The 24,827-nt window shown below is 40.1% G+C and overlaps 1 protein-coding gene across 1 annotated transcript in view; it reads left to right on the forward strand.

Annotated features, from left to right (window-relative positions):
* LOC122941735 (peroxisomal N(1)-acetyl-spermine/spermidine oxidase-like) overlaps positions 1-14,853 on the forward strand; it is a 75,746-nt gene extending 60,893 nt beyond the window's left edge. The window contains exons 6-7 of the mRNA XM_044299147.1: positions 9,604-9,761; positions 13,554-14,853. Of these exons, the coding sequence (XP_044155082.1) occupies positions 9,604-9,761; positions 13,554-13,703 (308 nt within the window). The 3' untranslated portion in view covers positions 13,704-14,853. The remainder of the gene's footprint in view (positions 1-9,603; positions 9,762-13,553) is intronic.
* The last annotated feature ends 9,974 nt before the right edge of the window (positions 14,854-24,827 follow it).

The raw sequence follows: 24,827 nt of genomic DNA on the forward strand, positions 1-24,827 counted from the left end.
ACGCAATTTGATAACAACAGGGTTGTGTACTAACATGCACCGGAATTACACACTCTCCTCTTGGAACAAAGATATGACCACTGCATTAACTTTGGACTATTAGTTGTCCATACTGGTGAAGATACCCCGAGGAAGACACAATAATTGAATACAGAGAGTCTCCATCAATTTCTCTGTACAATCCATTGAGAGAAGCACTTACCTTTATTTGAGGGACATCTTGTCACGGACGGTGTACAGGAAACAAGACAAAGCAACATGCATATATGACTCACTGGATCCAAAGCTAAGGAACCAAAAGGGAGACCCCTGCACAAGACCTGAGACTTTCCCTGGCTGCTCAGCCTATGCAAAGATCCCAGAGGTGGATAGTTGCATATCCACGTACCTCGACTATATAACCCCTGAACACCCTACAATAGTGAGGGGACACGACCACCGGCTCCCTACACCAGACACGGAGGGAGTCAGGGTTACCTGGGATCCAGCAAACAGAAAATAACAGATAAATGTACAGCACTTAACTTTGTAGCAGACTGGGAAATGGGATCAGCATGCACACACACTCCAGGAAGAAGTATAAGCCGCCCAGTAATGCATTATGGGGAGGAATTTAAAGGGAAGCAATCAGTCCAACTACATGACAGCTGAGAGAGGCTAACGAGATGAGGAACTGAACAGCACAACAAAGAAAACTCAAGGAGGAGGTTCTGAAAGGCTTCTGTCAGAGCTTCTCAGCTGTCTGGTTGTGACACATCTCTAACGTCCCCCCAAGTGGTTAAGACGATATTGCCACCCTGCGGCCATTGTGTATTTTATTCACATTGTATCTGACTTTCATAGGATTTTAATATATGTGATTGTATTTTATTGTGTTTTTTTAACCACAATTGGTTCTTATATAGTGTCTTAATAAACTAGTTGTGTTTTCGACTGAACCACATATTTGAGTGCCAGCCTTCCATTTTCTCATTTTACCATAATTTTGTATATGCCATTTTATTTTTAGGACATTAGAAGGCTTAGAATTTTAGAAGCAATTCTTAAAATTTTTAAGAAAATTTTTAAAATCCACTTTTTTAAGGTCCAGTTCAGTTATGAAGTCACTTTGTGGGGCTTACATAGTAGAAACCACCCATAAATGACATTTTAGAAACTACACCTGTCAAGTTATTCAAAACTGATTTATTTATTTTTTGCAGATTTTTAATTTTTATCAATTTTTCCTGTAACTCAGCAAGGATTAACAGCCAAACAAACTCAAACGTAATATTTATCACCCTGATTCTGCAATTTACAGAAAAGACAAATATGTGTCCATAAACTGCAGTATGGGCACAACACAGGGCTCAGAAGGGAAACAGCGCCATATGGTATTTGGAGGACAGATTTTACTGGGGTAATTTTAAGTTGTCATGTCGCATTTGAAGCCCCCTGATGCACCCCTACAGTAGAAACTGCCCCATTTTGGAAACTGCAGAATACGGTGATCATTTTATTGGTACTATTTTGGGGTACATATGATTCTTGATCACTGAATATTAAGTTTTTTGTGAGAAAAGGTAACCAAAATGGCTGTTCTAGCACAGTTTTTATTTTTTGTTTTTTATAGGGTTCACCTAACATCATTGTATTCAAATATTCAAGGGTTTCTGTCACCAGATTTATAGCAATAACAGGCAGGGTGTAGCTATAGGGGGTGCAGAGGTAGCAGTTGCTACCGGGCCCAGGAGCCTGAGGGGGCCCAAAGACCCTCGTGCCGCATAAGAAAACATTGGTATTATAGAAAGTGCATGCTGGTCAAGTTACACCTCTGGCTGGGGAAAGGGTTAGGTCAAAAATTTGTCATGGGAGGAAGATTGCTGTTTCAATTTTTGCCTCAGGCAGCATGAAGACTATGTGCTTCTCTGCCCCTGGCCACAAAGCACTGCGGGAAGGGGGGCCCAAGCTGAACTATTGCACCAGGGCCCATGAGCCTTTAGCTACGCCCCTGGTAACAGGCTATAGCATCACCATGTATTTTTCCATTCTTCTTATCTGTCAGAAGAACTGAAAAATAAAGATAAAAAACAAATCTCTTATGCTAAGTTATGTACATTTGGCATCCATTTTAGCTATTTCTGTCTAAGATCCGTTATTTTAGATGGGGAAAAAGACTTTTTTCCATCTAAAATAACAGATCTCAGAAGAAAATGGATTTCCGAATGAGCATAACAGATTCTTTAAATACAGGATTTTTTATTTTTTTTGCTTTATTTTTCTGTTCTTCTGATGGATCATGATGGTAATGTGAACCTGTCCTAACTTGAGACATGTGCTGGTCAGCAGAAGATATCTGTTTTGATCTTATCCTCATCTATGCTTGCATTTCTGAGAAAAATGAAGCTTTATTCAAATTGCAAATGGGGATGTTACCATTACACATAGAGGCTCAGCTCAGTCTGTAACCCTCAGCACTTTGACTGACAGAATTGAGCCTCAAGGTATAACAGCAACATCCTGATTGCAACTAGAGGCTTATTGGCATTTCTTAAAACTTCACTTTTCTCAGAAATGTGGGCACATATCAGGATAAGATCAAGACAGATATCTTCTGCTGACCAGCGCACATGTCTGAGGTCAGCCTATTTTTTTTCCCTTTTCCTTTATTAAATAATTAAATATTTATACAGAATAGTTCATTTCATCTTTGTTAAGATTTCCATTCAAAATACAACATCAATTCGACTATTACAATTTAATTTCATCTCTTTCACCCACCCTTGTCTACCTATACCTCCGAGAACCCTGATTCTCGTTTTCTTCCCTCCTTCCAGCTCCTCGTAAAAAAAAAATGGGGGCCCTTTTTTCTATCCAGTTCTTCACTATATACCTTCTAGCTTGAAACACTAGTTTTGCCGCTAGTTCCTGTCTATTGGTGTCCCCTAAATCTCCCACCTTTCCCAAAATACTTACTTCAATAGTAGCTGCAATATTCATCTAATGGTAACTCCTTATTTAGGTTAGCACCTCCTCCCAGAATTTCTGTATATGGCAGCAATTCCATAGCAAATGGATATCATCCACACCCACCTCTCCACATTTATGACATTTAAAAACCTTATCCCTATAATATTTCATTAGTTTGGACAGTGATTCGAAACTCCTCGCTGTGCATATTTAATTTTTACAATCTCGTAAATTGCGATTCTATTAACTATAGCCATATCAATCCGTGAGAATACTTTATGTGTTTTAGAAAAGCAATAAAATGTCCTTGCACTAGGGTTTAACGACCTCCATATATCCACCCAATCTAATTCTTGCATAATTTTTTTAAATCTAGACTTCAAATGTGGAATCCTTGTTGATCCTATTCTACACCTATCTACACCCTCATCCATATTGAAATCCCCCACTAACAAATGTGCCCAGTCCCTTCTATACATTGAATATTCATGAAGTTTCAACAATACCTCCACTGCAAAGGGAGGTGGAATATATGCACTCGCATTATCCAGGGTTTATTGTTGAAGATACAATCCAAAATCACAAATCGCCCCTCTCTATCCAGTAATGTCCCCTTCACAGTGACCTCTATATCACTATGGATCAAAATACTAACTCCCCTGGAATATGTAGAAAATACCGAGTGAAATGCTTGTTGTAACCAAGGCTTCACCAAGGCTTTGGTATTTTTTCTAGTCAGATGCATTTCTTGGAGACATATAATTGCTGGCAACTGTTTGTTTATCACATTGAACACTGTAATTCTTTTGACACCAGTTCCTAGACCCTTAATATTCCAAGAAACTATTTGCATCTTATATTAGTAGCCATAATAGAATAGGATGCTCCAGCCTGCAGTTAAAGGCAACCCTGATCGCAACGGTAGGGTTGAACAGGAAACCAGGAAGGAGGAGAGAGCGAGAGTAAAAAAAAGTGTACAGCTCCAAGGAGGGAGGAAAAAAGAAATAAAACCACCCCTAACCCACCCCCGCCCCAAAACCTTACCATTTGACCCATGAGACAATCAGGCCCTGGCTCTCTTAACCTAGCATTGCCTCCCTCAGGATTCCCGGCTTACTCTTGTTTCTCAAGGTACATTTTTGCCCATCCATTCTTTCACTTCTTCAGGGGGGTGAAAAAAACAAGTTTTCCCTTTCCATTCCACTCTTAATTTAGCAGGAAATATAATTTAATATTGAACCCTCTTCATGCGGAGCTTCTTTTTCATTTCAATGAATCAACATCTATCCTTCTGGGTCTCTCTCAGAAAATCCGGAAATAATATCACTGGGGTCCCCTTATAATCCAGTTTCTCTTTCTTCTTCGCCCTGTGGAGGATTTCATCTCTATCCCTCGAAGAAAAAAACTTGACCAGTAGTGGCCTGGGCCTTGCTCCAGGGGGTGGTACTCTGGTGGATAATCTATGTGCATGTTCTACAAAGTCTGGATGCCTTATCACCTCCTGTCCAAACATTTCCCTAATCCATTCATGCATAAAAAGGGCCCCATCTCTTCCCTCTACCCCCTCGGGGAAAATAATGCACTTTATATTGGTTCTCCTAGATCTGTTTTGCATATCAAGTAACTTGGTTTTAATTTCTTTTTTTTTCATTCCTCACCTCCCAGATTCTCTTTAACAGTTCTCTGTAGTAAATCCTCTACATCTGAAACCCTCTTTTTGGCCTCTTCCAATCTGTTCTTATATTTATACAGATCCGCCAGCTGTGGCCCCCGTTAAATTCTCCCATCCTGTATGCTAATTTTTGGCATCGGTACAGGGAGGAGGAGACTGCCCTGTTTCTCAATGGACATCTCCTTCTCCCTGGCTGTCCAATCGCAGCGGAGAGCATCACAGCCAGGGAGAAAAAAAAAAGGACCTTCTCCCTGGCTGTGACGCTCTCCGCTGCGATTGGACAGCTCACAGCCAGGGAGAAGGAGACGCCCATTGAGAAACAGGACAGTCTCCTGTATTATCATACAGGGCGGGAGAATTTAACGGGGACCACAGCGAGCGAACGTAGAGGCGCCCAGAAAAAATAGATGGCAGCGTATTAACCCTTAACGCTGACTGCGGAATGTACAGTGTTTGCACAGGGAGAGGGCTTCCTCTCTGACCCCGCAGGCGCCCCTGTGCTGTTGTTGATGCAGTAACTTCATGCAGTTTTCAACTGTATCACAACTGCGCTCTGTTCCAGCATCCTAATGCCACATGTAACTGCAATCCTCCCTTTTTGGTGCAGCAAAAAGACGCATTAGGCTTTTTGCAGCAACATATATGCGTTTATGGTGCTTTTTCTTCCAGCAAAATGAAAACACAACAAAACAAAAAAACTGCCATGTTTTCTCCCTTTGCTGGAAGCAAATGCACCATAAATGCAGGAATGTTGTTGAAATGTATTTTTTCAAATAAGCTGCAGCGTATGTACATGAGAAATAATGCTATTTCTGGCCATTATATAAACTTTTAACACATTTTTCCATTTCTGTGAAGGATCAATGATAGATCTGTGTGTCCGGTTTTTCCCTTTGTGCGTCATCCGTAATTCACTGATGTTGCTCAGCTGAAAATTAATTTCAAGAGCATTTTCTGTCTGTCTTCTGTGAAAAGCGGATGCACCATGTTGCCATCCATGTTGTGTCTGTTTTTTTCACGGACCCATAGATTTCAATAGTGCATGTCTCCATGATTTTTTTTAATGACCCACGGTCAGTAGAAAAATACTGAAATGTGAGCAGACACATTTAAAGCAATGGATAGGTGTGCTGTCCATTGAAAATGTGGACAGAGCACGCCCGTTTAACCACCTCCCATCCTCCCACAGACTAAACCCGTCCTGGAGGTGGTTCTAATCGCTAATCGTGCAGCTGCTGATCGGGTTGCCCGCTGTCAGTGACAGCAGGGCAACCCTTAGAGAAGGCAGGGACAATGCCGAGGTGTCACTGCCTTCTAGATTGCTGTACACACAGCGCTCACCGAGCAGGATGCGCTTTCTGTTCCGGCCCGGCGGTCATGTGATCGCCGGGACCGGAGAGTGCAGGAGCTGTGTGAGGTCTTTCAGAGACCTCAATCAGCCCTGCACTGAGGCTGTACAGCCTATCTGGGGGGTGTACTTCTCCTGTAACTGGGGCTACTATGTCAGCAGAAATCAACAGTGCAAAAAAAAAAAAAAAAAAGTGAAGAAAATGTCCCCCAGAGGTCTTGTATGACCTTATGGGGGACAGAAAGTGTAAAAGAAAAAAGAAAAAAGAAAAAAAGAAAGTGTTATAAAAAAAAATAGAAAAAATAAAATAGATCACATGATCGACCCAGTCCGATAAACACCATAAAAAAATTATAATAACTGTCAAAAAAAGCCACTTTTGTCACCTTACATCACAAAAAGTGTAACATCAAGTGATCAAAAAGGCGTATGTCCCACAAAATGGCACCAATAAAACAGTCACCTCATCCCGCAAAAAATGAGCCCCTACATAAGAAAATCTCTCAAAAAATATAAAAACTATAGCTCTAAATATAAATATAACCTAAATAAATAAGAAAAAGTATACATATTAGGTATTGCCACATCCGTAACGATCTTCTCTATAAAAATGTCACTTGACCGAACCCCTCAGGTGAACGCTGCAAAAATAAATAAATAAAAACTGTGCTAAAACAACCAATTTTTTTGTCACCTTGCCCCATAAAGTGTTATAATGAATGATCAAAAAACCACATGTACCCAAAAATAGTACCAATAAAACTGGCACCTTATCCCCTAGTTTCCAAAATGGGGTCACTTCTTGGGAGTTTCTACTGTAAGGGTGCATCAGGGGGGCTTCAAATGGGACATGGCATCTAAAAACCCTGTGGCGTTCCTTTTCTTCTGTGCCCTGCCGTGGGCCCATACAGCAGTTTATGACCACATGTGGGGTGTTTCTGTAAACCGCAGAATCTGGGTAATAAATATTGAGTTTAACAAAGGGTTAACAAAGTTAGTCAAATCGGTTTTAAGTAACTTGAGGGGTGTAGTTTCTACAATGGGGTCATTTATGGGGGTATCCACTATGTAGGCCCCACAAAGTGACTTCAGACCTGAACTGGTCCTTAAAAAGTGGGTTTTGGCAATTTTCTTAAAAATTTAAAGAATTGCTTCTAAACTTCTAAGCCTTCTAACGTCCTAAAAAAATTAAATTACATTTCCAAAATGATGCCAACATAAAAGTAGACATATGGGGAATGTTAAAGGGGTTGTCCGGGTTCAGAGCTGAACCCGGACATACCGTTATTTTCACCCCGGCAGCCCTCCTGAGCCTGGCATCGGAGCATCTCATGCTCCGATGCGCTCCCGTGCCCTGCGCTAGATCGCGCAGGGCACAGGCTCTTGTGTTTTCAATAACACACTGCCGGGCGGTAACTTCCGCCCAGCAGTGTGTTCGGTGACGTCACCAACTCTGAGGGGCGGGCTTTAGCTCTGCCCTAGCCATTTTACTGGCTAGGGCAGAGCCAAATCCCGCCCCATCAGTGCCGGTGATGTCACCGGGCTGCCTGTCAGCCCCATAGAGAGCCCGGTATGTCACCGGAACTCAGAAAAATGCCTTTGCCCTGCGCGATTTAGCGCAGGGCAAAGGAGAGCATCGGAGCATGAACTGCTCCGATGCTCATGTCAGGGGGGCTGCCGGGGTGAAAATGGAGGGATGTCCAGGTTCAGCTCTGAACCTGGACAACCCCTTTAAGTAATAAATATTTTATGAGGTATTACTTTCTGTTTTAAAAGCAGAGAAATTGAAATGTAGAAAATTGCTAATTCTTGATTTTTTTGGTAAATTTGGGATTTTTTCATATATAAAGGTGAAATATATTGACTCAAATTTATGACTATCATGAAGTACAATGTGTCACGAGAAAACAATTTCTGAATGACTTGGATAAGTAAAGGCGTTTTAAAGTTATTACCACATAAAGTGAGATATGTCAGATTTGCAAAATTAGGCCTGGTCAGGAAGGGGGCAAATGGCCAAGATGGGAAGTGGTTAAAACGGAAGTGTGGACTAGACTTTCCAAACAAGCATCAATCTCTCTCTGTCAGTGTCTCTGCCTTTGGGCTTATGCACACAAATGTATTTTTTTATCTGCATCCGATCTGTATTTTTTGCAGGTCAGATGTAGACCCATTCACTTCAATGAGGCCACAAAAGATAAGACATTATACTGTATGGCCCGGCCACAAGGAGACATTATAATGTATGGGGGCAATAAGGTGGCATTATACTGTAGGGGGCAACAAGGAAACATTATACTCTATGGAGGCGACAACTTGCACCCCAGATACAGTATAATGTCTCCTTGTGGCTCGACACATACAGTATAATGTCTCCTTATTGCCCCCATACATTATAATGTCTCCATTTTGCACCCTTACAGTAATATCTCCTTTTTGCCCTACCACCCTATACACTATAATATCTCCTTGTGGCCCCAAGTGTTTTTTCTTCTAAATGGGTATTTATTGTGATAATATACAGTACAGACCAAAAGTTTGGACACACCTTCCACAACGCAACTGATGGTCCCAACCCTATTTATAAGGCAAGAAATCCCACTTATTAAACCTGACAGGGCACACCTGTGAAGTGAAAACCATTTCAGGTGACTACCTCTTGAAGCTCATCAAGAGAATGCCAAGAGTGTGCAAAGCAGTAATCAAAGCAAAAGGTGGCTACTTTGAAGAACCTAGAATATGACATATTTTCAGTTGTTTCACACTTTTTTGTTATGTATATAATTCCACATGTGTTAATTCATAGTTTTGATGCCTTCAGTGTGAATCTACAATTTTCATAGTCATGAAAATAAAGAAAACTCTTTGAATGAGAAGGTGTGTCCAAACCTTTGGTCTGTACTGTGTGTGTGTGTATATATATATATATATATATATATATATATATAATTATTATCGTGATCAATTTGTTAATATCGTTATTGTGGGAATATTTTTAAAATAGCCCAACCCTACTCTCACCTGTGGTGGCCAACGGCCATATGCCTTTGTGCGTAAAGTCTTACGTTCATAATCCTGAGACTATTGACCTTGTCAGGTGGGCACAGCTTCAGCTGCTTGCGGCAGCAGCCCCATGTAAATCAAGCCCAAAAAAGTTATTAGGAAACAATTGATTGAATAACGTTGAACTTGATGGACTTACCATATGTCTTTTTTCAACCGTATTAACTATGTAACTATGTAAAAAAGTGTTTCAAAACTAGGATCTGAAACAGGTAAAAAGAGTTCACGTCTGTCAATTATTTTTTGTATGAAATATATTTTTAACATAGGAATTATTATTGAAGAAGAAAAAGAATAGCTAAAGCCTCACCTGATATAACATTATTATTTTTTTATTAACACAAATGATTATTTTTAACCTCAAAGGGGTTATGCACATTTGAAAAGAGTGCGGGCAGCACTAGCTCCTCGCTCCTTTTCGCCTTGGCTGCTCCACTACGCTCCCTCACTGTAAACATCTGGTTTGACACCGCCTGCAGCCCCCTACCCGTTCACCTCAACGTGCACAACCCCTTTAAAACACTGGTTGAAATCTACATAAGTAAAAGATGATTGTTTTATTTTAATGCAGGGGATCCTGAACTGCCTCCACCAATCAGCATGGTGCGTTCTCAGTGGCATAGCCAGCCATACACTGGTGGCTCTTACAGTTACGTAGCAGTGGGCAGCTCTGGCATTGATGTGGACAATCTAGCAGAACCGCTACCCACAGACAAAGAAGTTCTCAAGGTGAAGTATATGCTTTTTCACTTTAGATTTTTATTGTATCTGCTATATAGAGTACTGTACTTTTTGCAAACTTTGCTCATCTCTAATTACAGTATTATTACAAATTGTATATTTGTGTGGATTTTTTTGCATTATATTTTCTATGAATTGCTTATGGTTTGTAACACAGAGAAGCGTCATCAGGCTGCACAAAATACTGGTTCTAACAGAAACCACATTTATACTGTGTTCAGAGTGGAGTGTGGTTCTGTTGGGCTTCCTGAAATTTAGATGGCAAAAAATACATGGTAATTTTCCTTTGTTGAATTTCTCAAAGCTTTAATAGCTCTTAAAGTGGTTAGCTCATCAATATCAGATTGGCTATGGCCTGACTCCCGACACCACCTGCCAATTAGCTATTTGAAGAGAAGGCAGCGCTTGTACAAGCATGTGTTCTCTTCACTGTTTTCCTACTCACCATTGACATCGCAGCTGTGAGCAGGTGTAATTGCAGCTGCTCCGCCCCATTTACTTCTATTCACTACTTGAATAGAAGAGAGCCGTCCCATTGAAGTGAATAGGATGGAGAAGCTATAATTACACTTGCTCACCTCTGCAATGTCAAGCCGGGAAACAGTGAGGAGAATATACAGCTTTTTACAGCTGATTGCCAGTGGTGACAGCAGTCGGGGCCCCCACGATCTGATATTGATGACCTATCCAGAGAAAAGCAGAGAACCCCTTTGAGCAGTGATACTATTGGTTTTATACATACAAACTGCTCCAAATGGAACAAAGTACCAGTGTTGCCCAACACCACTAATGTTTATCATGAATATTCTAATCGCAAATTTTTATCGTGAATATTGGCACTTTGAGAATTTGCGAATATCTAGAATATAGTGCTATATCTTTGTAATCGCGAATATTCTAGATTTTTTTTAGTACGCATGATCCCTCACTGCTTTTTGCTTTGTGGGACAATGAAAAGACTGCAGTATCTTTGACTTAGTAGTGTTAATCACGGATTTTCGTATCGCAAATTTTTATCGCAAATTTTCAGTTTGCCGCTTTTCACTTTTCAAGAAAATAATGACTGGAGATCATGAATTCTCGAATTCGCAAATATATGATGAATATTCGTGAAATATCACAAAATCGAATATTGCCCCTGCCGCTCATTAGTGATCAGCGGCGGGGCAATATTCGAATTCGTGATATTTTGCAAATATTTGGGTGAATATTCATCATATATTCGCAAATTCTAGATTATTTTCTTGATCGCGAAAAATTTATTTTTCAAGCTGCTAGAAGTTTCCTGAGACTGGAGAAAATGGTTGGCACTGCAGAACATTACAATAGCTTTATATGCAGATAGAGTGCTCCAATATATTCGCGATTGCGAAATCGGCACTAATGATGCAAATATTTTGGCGGAATACGTGAAACTTCACATTTTAACAGGTCTGACTACTTATTAGTGATTGGTGCACTAAGTATTGTTGTAAACTTGTGACATCACGAGCACTATGGTCTGTAGCATATATGTATGTAGCATACATACATACAGCACTATGTATGTATGGACAGCAGAACCAGCTACACTATATCACTATGTAACCTACACTGACTATCTCCCACAAACTATCTGTATTATATATATAAGCTATCTAACTAACTTTTTAATGTGATGACACAGGAAAGCACAGAGCACAGCAATGACACTGCTGTCTCTCTCAGATCTGCAAAATACTGCATACAAGGGCTACTGGGGAGGTTCTTATATAGTAAGGGTAGGCAACTTTCCTATTGGTTGCTAGGGATGTTGCTAAGCTCAAACTAAGACATTGCAGCCTTCTCATTGGCCCACAAGCAAGAAGTAGGGAGGGGTCATAGGTTCAGATGAACAAAAAAAATCTAGAATATTCAAAATTACAAATATATATCACTATATTCTAAATTTTCACGAAGTACCGATATTCGCGATTAATATTCGCTATTCGAATATTCGCGCCCAACATTACCGCTCATCACTAAACACTACCTCTCAGATCACCGATTTCATTTTCCAAGGTTCCAAAAAGCTGGAACCAGACACTTTTTTTCTTAGAAGAAAAAATAAAGGGGACAATTGATCGGTGCTGTCAGTCTCAAACATGATGGCTAGGAGAAGTTCAGGTGGTGCATTATGCAAGTTAATCTCCACAGAGCTCAGTTCCCTTTAAATGTAACCTCTACAGCACCCCGCCCCTTAACACTGACCTCTACAGCACCCCGCCCCTTAACACTGACCTCCATAGCGGGCCGTCCCCTTAACTGTGACCTCCATCGTTCCCTGCCCCCTTAACAGAGACATCCACAGCGATGCGCCCCTTTAACAGTGATCTCCACATCAGCCACCCCTTTATTAGTGACCTCCACAATACCCTGTCTCCTTAACAGTGATTTCCACAACACCCCACCCCCTTAACAGTGGCTCTACAGTAATCTGCCCCTTAACACCAACCTCCATAGCTGACCACCCCCTTAATTGTGACCTCCACAGCAGCCTGCCCTAGGGTGGCCACAGGTCCGGTTTTAGGCTGGAGAGACCGGCTTTCAGACTCCATGTCCTCTGTCCGGTGCAGGGCCTGGGGGGACACAGGGATGTCCTTTTGAACAGCTCACTTTCAAACAGCGCCACTGTGCTGTCTGAGCATGAGCTGCAGGGGGAAAGTCACCCTCCCTCCCACCCCTGCAGCTGACAGAAGTTGATTTTTACCTTCATTTTTTCAATCCCTGTTGGCTGCGGAGGGGAAGGAGATGTGGCCTAACCTGGTTGGGGCGTGGCTTAGTGGGACCTGGGGGCGGGATTTTTAAGTTCGTATTTTGAGGGTGTCCTGAATGGCCACCCTACCTGCCCCCTGAATGGTGACCTCCACAGCACTCCGTTCCCTTAACAGTGTCACCCACAGCGTTCTGCCCCATTAAAGGAAATCTGTCACCAGGATAAGTACAGCCATAGGCTAATAGCACTTAGTACCTTACTTCCAGATGTGTCTTTTTTCCAGCAATAGATGTTTTTTATCTTCTGAAAATCCAGTTTATTTGGAATGCAAATGAGTCTGTAAGGTGCCCAGAGGGGCGTCACTCTTGAAGGAAGGAGCCCAGGCACGCCTCCTGCTAGTGCCCAAGCCCACCCTCATGTTGGGAGCAGGGAAAAGGGGGCAGAGTTATGGCTTGAATGTGATGTAGGAGGAATGGGTGGACACATTGTGGCAGGAGGCGTGCCTGGGCTCCTTCCTGCAAGAATGACGCCCCTCTGGGCACCTTACTGGCTCATTTGCATACCAAATTAACTGGATGTTTTTTCATCTATTGCTGGAACAAAGGCACATCTGGAAATAAGGTACTAAGTGCTATTAGGCCACGGCTTTACTTCAATAGTGATTATCCTGGTGACAGATTTCCTTTAAAGCTCACCTACAGCAGTGAAGAAAAATGGCTGGGTTGTTATGGAAACCTGGTGTAAAAATGTGGAGACTAAAGGCCTGCGAGCTTCTATTGGCTGATAAGGGTCATGTGACCAGGCTTCTATTGGCTAATGCATTTTTTGGGGGAATATTTTAGGAAAGGTACGTGCTAGAGAGCGGAGGCCCAGTCTAAAACCTTCCCGGACACCTAATATACCTGTGTGCCAAATTTCATGATTGTAAATGCGACGGTGCAGATTCCTTTAGCGGACACACACACACACATAGATACACTCAGCTTTGTATATTAAATGTTAGCAAAAAAAGTGGTTTATAATAGTCCTAACTCTGTCTTCTTTAGCCGTTGCAGGTTCTTTTTGCTGGAGAAGCCACAGAAAGAAACTTCTATTCGACAACACATGGAGCTCTTATGTCTGGTTGGAGGGAAGCACAGCGCTTGATTGACAGATATCCAGATCTTGGGGCCAATGTTAGCAAAGCTAAGCACTAAATGTACATAGTCCTCTGTAACACTCCACTAATATCTTTATGATTTACTGAAAAATGATTAAAAAAAATACAGTTCACTACAATACTTATACTAGGCAATTTAAGGTGACTATTCCATGAACATTTATCACGTATCCACAGGACAGGTCATAAATGTATGGTTCTTGGGCCTATAACACAGGACCCCACAATCACTAGAATGGGGGTCTTGAACTCCCATTCCAGTGGCAATTGAATGAAGTGGTGCTCCCTGACACTCCATTCATTCTCTGAGAGATAGCTGATCATTGTGTTTGACTATCTCACTCATAGACTTCGAATGGAGAGGCAATTTACTGTATAACCACTGCTCCATTCAGGCTAGGGCTACAAGGCGACGCTGGTTGTGGCCAGGATCACAGAATAGCAGTTATCCAATTGTATTGAATGTAACTGCAATGTGAGTGGCAAAAAAATCCAGCAGAGTTAGATTCTTTGCAACTCGTGCTACAATACCCTTCGCTTCCATGGGGTCATTAGTACTCTGCAATCCTGCTCGCCGCAATTGATGTTGCCATGTAGCCCTAGCTTTAAACTACTGTGGAACAAAAGCTCAGGAATTCTGCTCTAGTTATCAGTGATGATCCGTGTGGAGAACTGTCACAAATAATACTGACATGTAGTACGCTAGCCTGAATCAGTTGTTCTAACTATTAGGCACAATGCTAATGTCAACCTTGGTTTATGAAGATGTGTGGTTGCCTGCCGCTGCACCTCCTTGACTGATGTCCTGTTGCACCTGTGAATGGGACCAGAGATTAATACTTGACATAGAAGAGGGACCCTAGTCGGGAATTCACATTTTCAAAGAGCATGTCCGGTATTCCAACATGTTTAATCAAAGGCCACAAGCAAATGTGATGTTGAACCTTCTTTAATTTTTGTAGGCTATGTATTTTACAAACCTTGTATTATGGCCTTAGGAACGGAGTAGCCCAGTGATGAAATCCAAAGCCAAACCAAATAGGATCCCTTTTCATGTGTCATGTGGATAGGCGATAAATGTGGTTCCAAGGAATAACCCATTAAAAACTACTTCTGTTTTACTGGTTGTGTTACAGAAGGAGATTCATTATATACATTTGTCTGTGATCTTTGATCGCTAACTTCAGAGGAGGTTTACATTATATAATGCAATGCTTTGTACATTTCTTGTTTATTAAAAATTTAAAGCAACATCCTACTTACTTTATGTGATGAATTAACTTTTTTATTTTTTTATCTGGGACATTGATGACATATTCCTAAGGTATGCCATCAATATCAGAAAGGTGCAGTTCCCACCTCTGGGGCTCCCAAAGTGAAGTAGAGCACAGCATGGCTTGTTCTCCATTTGTCGCTATGAGAGATCCAAAAATAGCAGAACAAGGGTGCTCCACTGAAGTCCTCTAGCAGTAAATAGAGAGTGCACCACTCAAGCAAGTATATATATTACATTCATATATACCCTGCACGTGTAGAGGCACTTTTATTGTATTTACATTTAGTCTTAGACTACTAGTTGCCTGCTCTTGACAAGTGCATTTATATTTTTATTTATTTAAAATTTTACTTTTATTTTTACTTTCTTAATAATAAATGATGGATGTTTTGTTATCTAACCTACTGTATTAAAACTATCTCCAGGACACCCATGTGTGTACTTCTATTTGTTTGTTCCTTTTTAACAATATTATTACAGTAGTAGTATATGAGTGGCAGTCACTCTCTTGTAGCTGACCATTCTTGGTTATTGCTACTAGCTGTATAAGTGCTTTATTTGTAACCTTTTACTGTGACCTGTAGTCATTTGAGGCTAGTGTTTAATTACTGGAGCAGTTTAGTTACTTGTAAAACTAACTGCTTGCTGCTGTTTGTCTGGCCCTTTTTGCTGTGGCCGTGTTTTTCACCACTCACTTCCTCATGACTTAATAGTTCCACAATTTATATATATTTCGTTACTTGTCTAGTGGTACTGCTACTTATTCTACCGCTGCCTGCTAATAATTTATTGAATGTTACTGTTGCTGTAGAATTGTTGCTATTGTACCTGACTACTAATTGCGGCGACTCTCCTACACTATCTGTCTATGATCGAGCTGCTTACAGCTTCTTCTGCTGGCTCGTGATATTTATCGTGACGGCAGAGTGACTTTGTAGGCTGCCTTTTAGCTCGCCAGGAACTTGCACACTGATGGCTTGGTGCCCTGAAGTCTAAAAACTAATTACTGCCCCCCGACATGTTTCGCCATATCCATGGCGTCTTCAGGGGATCGGGCAGTCTGCACGGAGTTCATGTGTGGCTGTGTTATTTAATACCTCCTATTTCATGACGTATCGTTAACTGACCAATCACTGAGCTTGTTAGAAATCGCGTACCTAATACCTTAATTCTGTATGGCTGTTTAGTTCGGTTTATGCTAGCGTCTGTCTTCACGCGATATTTCATCAAGTTACGCGCATGTCTTTGAACTTAGATCGTGGTGCTATTTTTTCGATTTTTAACCTAACTTCTTACGATTCTGCGATACTTGCGATTTAACTACTGTTGCGTTATTTATTTATATTAAACTTTCGCTCTATATCTTTGTATCTACTGATTAAAGGATTAATCTTGGCGCTAAACCCACTGTTTTGTTTAGTTATTATTATTTTTATATATATTTCATTTAAACATGAAACATGAGATACATGTCTCTTGTGCTTATGAATTTTTATTTCTTATTTATTAATCTGACGTTGACTTTGATAATTATATTAGGTGCTTAACTAAATTCATTTATTTGTGTATACAGGTCCTTCTAAAAAAATTAGCATATTGTGATAAAGTTCATTATTTTCTGTAATGTACTGATAAACATTAGACTTTCATATATTTTAGATTCATTGCACACAACTGAAGTAGTTCAAGTCTTTTATTGTTTTAATATTGATGATTTTGGCATACAGCTCATGAAAACCCAAATTTCCTATCTCTAAAAAATAGCATATTTCATCCGACCAATAAAAGAAAAGTGTTTTTAATACAAAAAAAGTCAACCTTTAAATAATTATGTTCAGTTATGCACTCAATACTTGGTCGGGAATCCTTTTGCAGAAATGACCGCTTCAATGCGGCGTGGCATGGAGGCAATCAGCCTGTGGCACTGCTGAGGTGTTATTGAGGCCCAGGATGCTTCAATAGCGGCCTTAAGCTCATCCAGAGTGTTGGGTCTTGCATCTCTCAACTTTCTCTTCCCAATATCCCACAGATTCTCTATGGGGTTCAGGTCAGGAGAGTTGGCAGGCCAATTGAGCACAGTAATACCATGGTCAGTAAACCATTTACCAGTGGTTTTGGCACTGTGAGCAGGTGCCAGGTCGTGCTGAAAAATGAAATCTTCATCTCCATAAAGCTTTTCAGCAGATGGAAGCATGAAGTGCTCCAAAATCTCCTGATAGCTAGCTGCATTGACCCTGCCCTTGATAAAACACAGTGGACCAACACCAGCAGCTGACATGGCACCCCAGACCATCACTGACTGTGGGTACTTGACACTGGACTTTTGGCATTTCCCTCTCCCCAGTCTTCCTCCAGACTCTGGCACCTTGATTTCCGAATGACATGCAAAATTTGCTTTCATCCGAAAAAAGTACTTTGGACCACTGAGCAACAGTCCAGTGCTGCTTCTCTGTAGCCCAGGTCAGGCGCTTCTGCCGCTGTTTCTGGTTCAAAAGTGGCTTGACCTGGGGAATGCGGCACCTGTAGCCCATTTCCTGCACACGCCTGTACACGGTGGCTCTGGATGTTTCTACTCCAGACTCAGTCCACTGCTTCTGCAGGTCCCCCAAGGTCTGGAATCGGTCCTTCTCCACAATCTTCCTCAGGGTCCGGTCACCTCTTCTCGTTGTGCAGCGTTTTCTGCCACACTTTTTCCTTCCCACAGACTTCCCACTGAGGTGCCTTGATACAGCACTCTGGGAACAGCCTATTAGTTCAGAAATTTCTTTGTGTCTTACCCTCTTGCTTGAGGGTGTCAATGATGGCCTTCTGGACAGCAGTCAGGTCGGCAGTCTTACCCATGATTGTGGTTTTGAGTAATGAACCAGGCTGGGAGTTTTTGAAAGCCTCAGGAATCTTTTGCAGGTGTTTAGAGTTAATTAGTTGATTCAGATGATTAGGTTAATAGCTCGTTTAGAGAACCTTTTCATGATATGATAATTTTTTTAGATAGGAATTTGGGGTTTTTATGAGCTGTATGCCAAAATCATCAATATTAAAACAATAAAAGACTTGAACTACTTCAGTTGTGTGTAATGAATCTAAAATATATGAAAGTCTAATGTTTATCAGTACATTACAGAAAATAATGAACTTTATCACAATATGCTAATTTTTTTAGAAGGACCTGTATATATTTTAATATTGGTAAATCTTTTTATCTATTTTTAGTGTATGAACTAACGATATTTTGTGTGACAATATCGCTCATATTATACTGCTCATATACTTCTTTTAATATACTTTTTGTTAAGCTTTTGATGAATTAATACTTATTTATTAACATGCTCTTTTTTTAATTAATACTATCTTTTTATGATTTTTGCTTTACGATGATCATAAATTTTTGTTATTAAACTGTGATGTTTATTTTTTTTTTTATATATCGACTTACCAACTATTGTTATGATTTTGGTGTTTTATAGAGACATAATTCATAAAAATTTTTATGTATATATTATTTATTTGTCTTATAGGTCTATTTGCGGTTCCGGATCCATTAGGAGGTAATAAACTGGTTTATTTTGCTTTATTTAGTTTTTGGCCACTACTCCATGATTTGTTAGCGAAGGTTAGATTACGTATATTTGCGTATATATATTTATTACTTTTTCTATTCTTTGTCTTTTAGTTATTTTTACAGAAAAGATGCATAAGTGAAGCCTTCATTTAGGCCTTGGGGTGTAAGGCTTTTTAATCTATATATCCAGCAGGTTTCTTCCTGCTGTAATTTTTTATCTATATCGCCCTGTCTTGGGCCCAATTTAATTTTGATTATCCCCCATACTCTTAAGCTATCGCTTTTTCCACTATGTTCAGCTTGTATATGTCTGGATAATGTAGTATCCGTTTTTAGGTTGATATCACTGAAATGTTTTGAAACTCTCCTTCGGAGTTGTTGTATTGTTTTTCCCACGTATATTTTGGGGCAGCTGCATTGTATGGCATAAACAACCCCTGTTGTTTTACAATTTATATACTGGGAAATTTTGTACTTTTTCTGGTCGACCGGATTTTCGAATTCTTTACAAGCTAGCATTTTACTGCAGAATTGGCAATCTCCACATGGATAAGACCCTTTTGTGGTTAGCCATGTGTTTTTTTCTGTGTGTTGATTATTAGCAGGCAGTAGTAGAATAAGTAGCAGTACCACTAGACAAGTAACGAAATATATATAAATTGTGGAACTATTAAGGAAGTGAGTGGTGAAAAACACGGCCACAGCAATAAGGGCCAGACAAACAGTAACTAAGGGCTCTTTCACACCTGCGTTATTGTCTTCCGGCATAGAGTTCCGTCGTCGGGGCTCTATGCCGTTAGAATCCTGATCAGTTTTATCCTAATGCATTCTGAATGGAGTGAAATCCATTTAAGATGCATCAGGATGTCTTCCGTTCCGGAACGGAACGTTTTTTGGCCGGAGAAAATACCGCAGCATGCTGCGCTTTTTGCTCCGGCCGGATCCGGAATTAATGCCCATTGAAAGGCATTGATCCGGATCCAGCCTTAAGCTAAACGTCGTTTTGGCGCATTGCCGGATCCAACGTTTAGCTTTTTTAGAGTGGTTACCATGGCTGCCGGGACGCTAAAGTCCTGGCAGCCATGGTAAAGTGTGGCGGGGAGCGGGGGAGCAGCATACTTACCGTCCATGCGGCTCCCGGGGAGCTCCAGAGTGACGTCAGGGCGCCCCAGGCGCATGGATGACGTGATCGCATGGCACGTCATCCATGCGCATGGGGCGCTCTGACGTCACTCTGGAGCGCCCCGGGAGCCGCGCGGACTGTAAGTATGCCGCTCCCCCGCTCCCCGCTCCTACTATGGCAGCCAGGACTTTAATAGCCTCCTGGCTGCCATAGTAACACTGAAAGCATTTTGAAGACGGATCCGTCTTCAAATGCTTTCAGTACACTTGCGTTTTTCCGGATCCGACGTGTAATTCCGGCAAGTGGAGTACACGCCGGATCCGGACAACGCAAGTGTGAAAGAGGCCAAAACTGCTCCAGTAATTAAACACTAGCCTCAAATGACTACAGGTCACAGTAAAAGGTTACAAATAAAGCACTTATACAGCTAGTAGCAATAACCAAGAATGGTCAGCTACAAGAGAGTGACTGCCACTCATATACTACTACTGTAATAATATTGTTAAAAAGGAACAAACAAATAATAGAAGTACACACATGGGTGTCCTGGAGATAGTTTTAATACAGTAGGTTAGATAACAAAACATCCATCATTTATTATTAAGAAAGTAAAAATAAAAGTTACATTTTAAATAAATAAAAATATAAATGCACTTGTCAAGAGCAGGCAACTAGTAGTCTAAGACTAAATGTAAATACAATAAAAGGGCCTCTACACGTTCAGGGTATATATGAATGTAATATATATATATATATATATATATATATATATAAAAAAATAGGGGAAAACCCTAAAATAAGTACCCAAAAAGAACAGGAAACCAGGAAAATGTGGAACTAAGTGAAGTATGGCTGTTTTTTTTCCAGTCATCCCTCTACACAAATATCGCTAGCAGAAGCAAACCAAGTGTTTTCCACTGAAAATCTACCAATAAATATTTTGGACATTAATCAAGCCTTCAAAGAACTTAATAAAACCTACAAAAATTATGTACGGTCAATTTCGGAAGTAAGGAGCCTAGATACATACATACAACAAGAGATTGTATATAGAGGAATACGTATCAATATAACGCCCAACTCACATCAAGAAGATTCTAAGTTCATAAAGGGGTGGGAAACCCTATTAACAGAAAATTTGTTGCGAATGCAAACGTATCTCTTGGAATATGAAAAGAAACTAGTGCATAAAATCTCTCAACAATTAGAAAAAGATGTAGCCGATATAAAAATATTTCAAACCCATCCAGAGTTTACTCAGCTAGAAAGCAATTTACAGAAAAATATAGAAAGTTTACAAGGAGAGATTAAAGAAAGAAAACATCGCAAATACATCAGGCAATATAAATAACAAAAAAAAACACTGGTTATAGAAGCGGAAATTTTAACTACCGCAAACCAATACAGTATATAGATATTTCAGAGTCCAAAATATCTGAATCAGACTCAGGGTCCAATCCCCCAAAACTAGGCACGAAGAGAAAAGCCCAAAATAAATTTGGGCAGTATCAAAAAAAAAATATATAATCAAAATAATACATCAAAATGGGCGAGCAACCCACAAAGCAAATCTGGAGGCCAGACTGCACAGCATACGGAGAGAGGAACAGTATCAGCTGCAGAACGAGCAATCAAAATAGCCCCATCATTTTTCTCTTCAGCTCCAGCTTTCCCATTTGTGACAGCACCAGCATCAATAGGAACACCAAATATAGTTCCATCCTTACCGTCCTCATCCTCAGCCTCCTCATCTTCTTTTTTAGTATCGGGAGCACAATTAAGGGACTGGGACAAATGGGGATACCAACCCAAGACGTAGCACCCCCTCCAAAAACGACAGAAATGCAAGTAATTAATCTTTCAAACATAATCCTAGATTAGGAACATGAAAAACTTATACAGAAAGGACTCTCATATACACCAGCACCATATTTTGATTGCTTCTCATGGGTTAAAGATATAAACCTATTCGCAAGAAACTAGCGCTGCATAAAGAATTTAAAAATAAAGATAAAGATCCCCATGAAATAATGAGACGAGAACAGGAAGCAATCAAAATATTAGAAGAATTACAGCAAGAACATATGGGACAAATCCAAGTACCGAAACCACCATTCTCTACTATGACCCCCCAGTCTAAATTTACACCACCATTTACCAAATACAATAACATACAGACATTTGTAGAGCTAGTGACTATTGAATTGCAGAAAATTAAAGCAAAGAAGTCAAAAATAGGCAGTAATCTAACTAAAAAAGAAAAGAGAGCACTACAGGAACTAATAGAAAATAAAAATTTGGAAATTAAACCATCAGACAAAGGGGGAAACATAGTAATAATGGAGAAACAAGAGTATAAAAGAGAAAAAGCTTAGAGAAGGCTCACCTCCTAGGCAAAAAATGGAGTGGGTGCACCTGCGGGAAGATTACACCCAATCTTCAAAAGGATTTAGTGAATATAAAGTGTAGCAGGGCACACCTGCACTTGAGGTCACACAGGAGAGTAGGGTGGATAGTTATATATTTTTATTTATGTCAATTCAATACAAGAAAAATATACTTATAAAATTATTAAACAGTATGCTATATAGACTTAAATTCCTCTAAAAATGGGTATCGCTAAAATGTAACAACACATGTGTGATCCTATGGGAAGGATATCTTGATGGCCAAGTTCCTTACTAATGATAGTGTCCAATACACTTGGTATAATCAGGTTTGTATTGTCAAGAGTCATAGATTGAATGCCGTATAGTCAGAGTGCCACTCACTCCGGTTTCTTTTGCCGTTAGTTGACAATGCAACAGATCGCTCTGCCTGTGTATACACTCGTTCGGCACTTTTGTTACTTACAGTTCTGTAGATTTGTGCCGACTGTGCTGAAATTTCACGTGGCGTCCCACGTGTGATGCGTTATTCAGGCTGCGGTATATCCTCCAGGAGATAAAATCAGGGATCCACGGTAATCCACGGTGATCAGTTGTAGAAGTGCAGTCTCAGTAATTTGGTAGACTTCAGTTCCTGCACGGGTACTCAATCACGCAGGCAGGTCAGATGTTGCTGCGGCTGATGAGTTTTAAAAGATTTTTCAATTTTTTCTACCAAGTTGTGATTACCAATCCCGTTACTCCTGGTCGACTTGAAGCGCTTCAATACGTCCTTAGTCTCATGGAATTGTCCTACCAAACGCGTTTCGGAGTTAACTTGACTCCTTCCTCAGTGGTATAAAAGAATGGTTATGGATCTCCTAAAAGACAAAGATACGTATCAAAAATTACAGAGTAATCCTACAACAAAATTTGTACAGGAACTTAAGAACATACTACAACAAGCAAAAGAAAAAAAAAATAATAACAAAAGAGGAGTTCAAAATCATGTACAAACCGAATCCAGTACTTGCGACATTTTATGCTATCCCCAAGATACATAAAAATCGACATCCAGTTCCGGGGCGACCAATCGTATCCGGAAACAAAAGTCTGTGTGAGGGAATAAGTGGATATGTCGATGAGGTGATATCCCAATTTTTCCCCAGTCTAACATCACATCTAAAAGACACAAAAGATGTTTTGACTAAGCTACAAAATATATATGTGGAAAAAGGAACATCATTGGCAAGCTTAGACGTAGAGGCTCTATATACGAGCATACAGCACTCTAAGGGTCTGGAAGCTGTGAAATACTATCTAGATACAAGAGGTATCCAATACAAAGATCATAACCAGTTTGTTCTGTCATTATTAGGATTTTTACTTACTCACAATTATTTTATTTTTGACGGTGATTATTATTTACAGACCACAGGTACCGCGATGGGTACGAAATGCGCACCAAATTTAGCAAATCTTTTTTTAGGGTGGTGGGAGGAACAAATAGTATTTTCTGAAGCACATAGCCAATTCACTCAATACATCACGTATTGGGGTCGTTATATTGATGACGTCATAATACTCTGGGAAGGCACACAAGAAGTATTCTATGAATTTATCAAAATTCGCAATTTAAACACCATAGGATTAAAATTCACAGGTGAAATTGACAAGAACAGACTAAATTTCCTTGATATAGCTCTCAGCCTTTCAGAGGATGGAACTATAATAACAGAAATTTATAGAAAGCCCACGTCAAGCAACAGCCTCCTCCACTGGTCAAGTTACCACCCAACTCCCATAAAAAAAGGGATTCCAGTAGGCCAGTATATCAGAGCAAGAAGAAATTGCTCAACTGAGGAAGGCTTCGAACGCGATAGTCAAACATTATATAAAAAAAATTTGGAACGTGGATACCCAAAGAAAGTGCTACATAAAGCATATCGAAAGGCAAAAGAAAGAGATCGAGGTGATTTACTACAGGATCGCCAAAAAGAAAGCGCCGAAAAAATAGTGCGCTGTATAGGCACCTATGACATTAAACACCAAGAAGTCAGTAACATTCTGAAGAAATATTGGAATGTTCTAAGAATGGATGAGGATATACAGAAAGTGATTACACCCTATCCCACAATCGCTTATAGAAGAGGACAGCTTGTACATAGTCATTTCCAGTGGAATTATCAACACACAGAAAAAACCACATGGCTAACCACAAAAGGGTCTTATCCATGTGGAGATTGCCAATTCTGCAGTAAAATGCTAGCTTGTAAAGAATTTGAAAATCCGGTCGACCAGAAAAAGTACAAAATTTCCCAGTATATAAATTGTAAAACAACAGGGGTTGTTTATGCCATACAATGCAGCTGCCCCAAAATTTACGTGGGAAAAACAATACAACAACTCCGAAGGAGAGTTTCAAAACATTTCAGTGATATCAACCTAAAAACGGATACTACATTATCCAGACATATACAAGCTGAACATAGTGGAAAAAGCGATAGCTTAAGAGTATGGGGGATAATCAAAATTAAATTGGGCCCAAGACAGGGCGATATAGATAAAAATTACAGCAGGAAGAAACCTGCTGGATATATAGATTAAAAAGCCTTACACCCCAAGGCCTAAATGAAGGCTTCACTTATGCATCTTTTCTGTAAAAATAACTAAAAGACAAAGAATAGAAAAAGTAATAAATATATATACGCAAATATACGTAATCTAACCTTCGCTAACAAATCATGGAGTAGTGGCCAAAAACTAAATAAAGCAAAATAAACCAGTTTATTACCTCCTAATGGATCCGGAACCACAAATAGACCTATAAGACAAAT

The sequence above is a fragment of the Bufo gargarizans genome, chromosome 6 (genome assembly GCF_014858855.1).
Source record: "Bufo gargarizans isolate SCDJY-AF-19 chromosome 6, ASM1485885v1, whole genome shotgun sequence".
NCBI classification, from domain to species: Eukaryota; Metazoa; Chordata; class Amphibia; order Anura; family Bufonidae; genus Bufo; species Bufo gargarizans.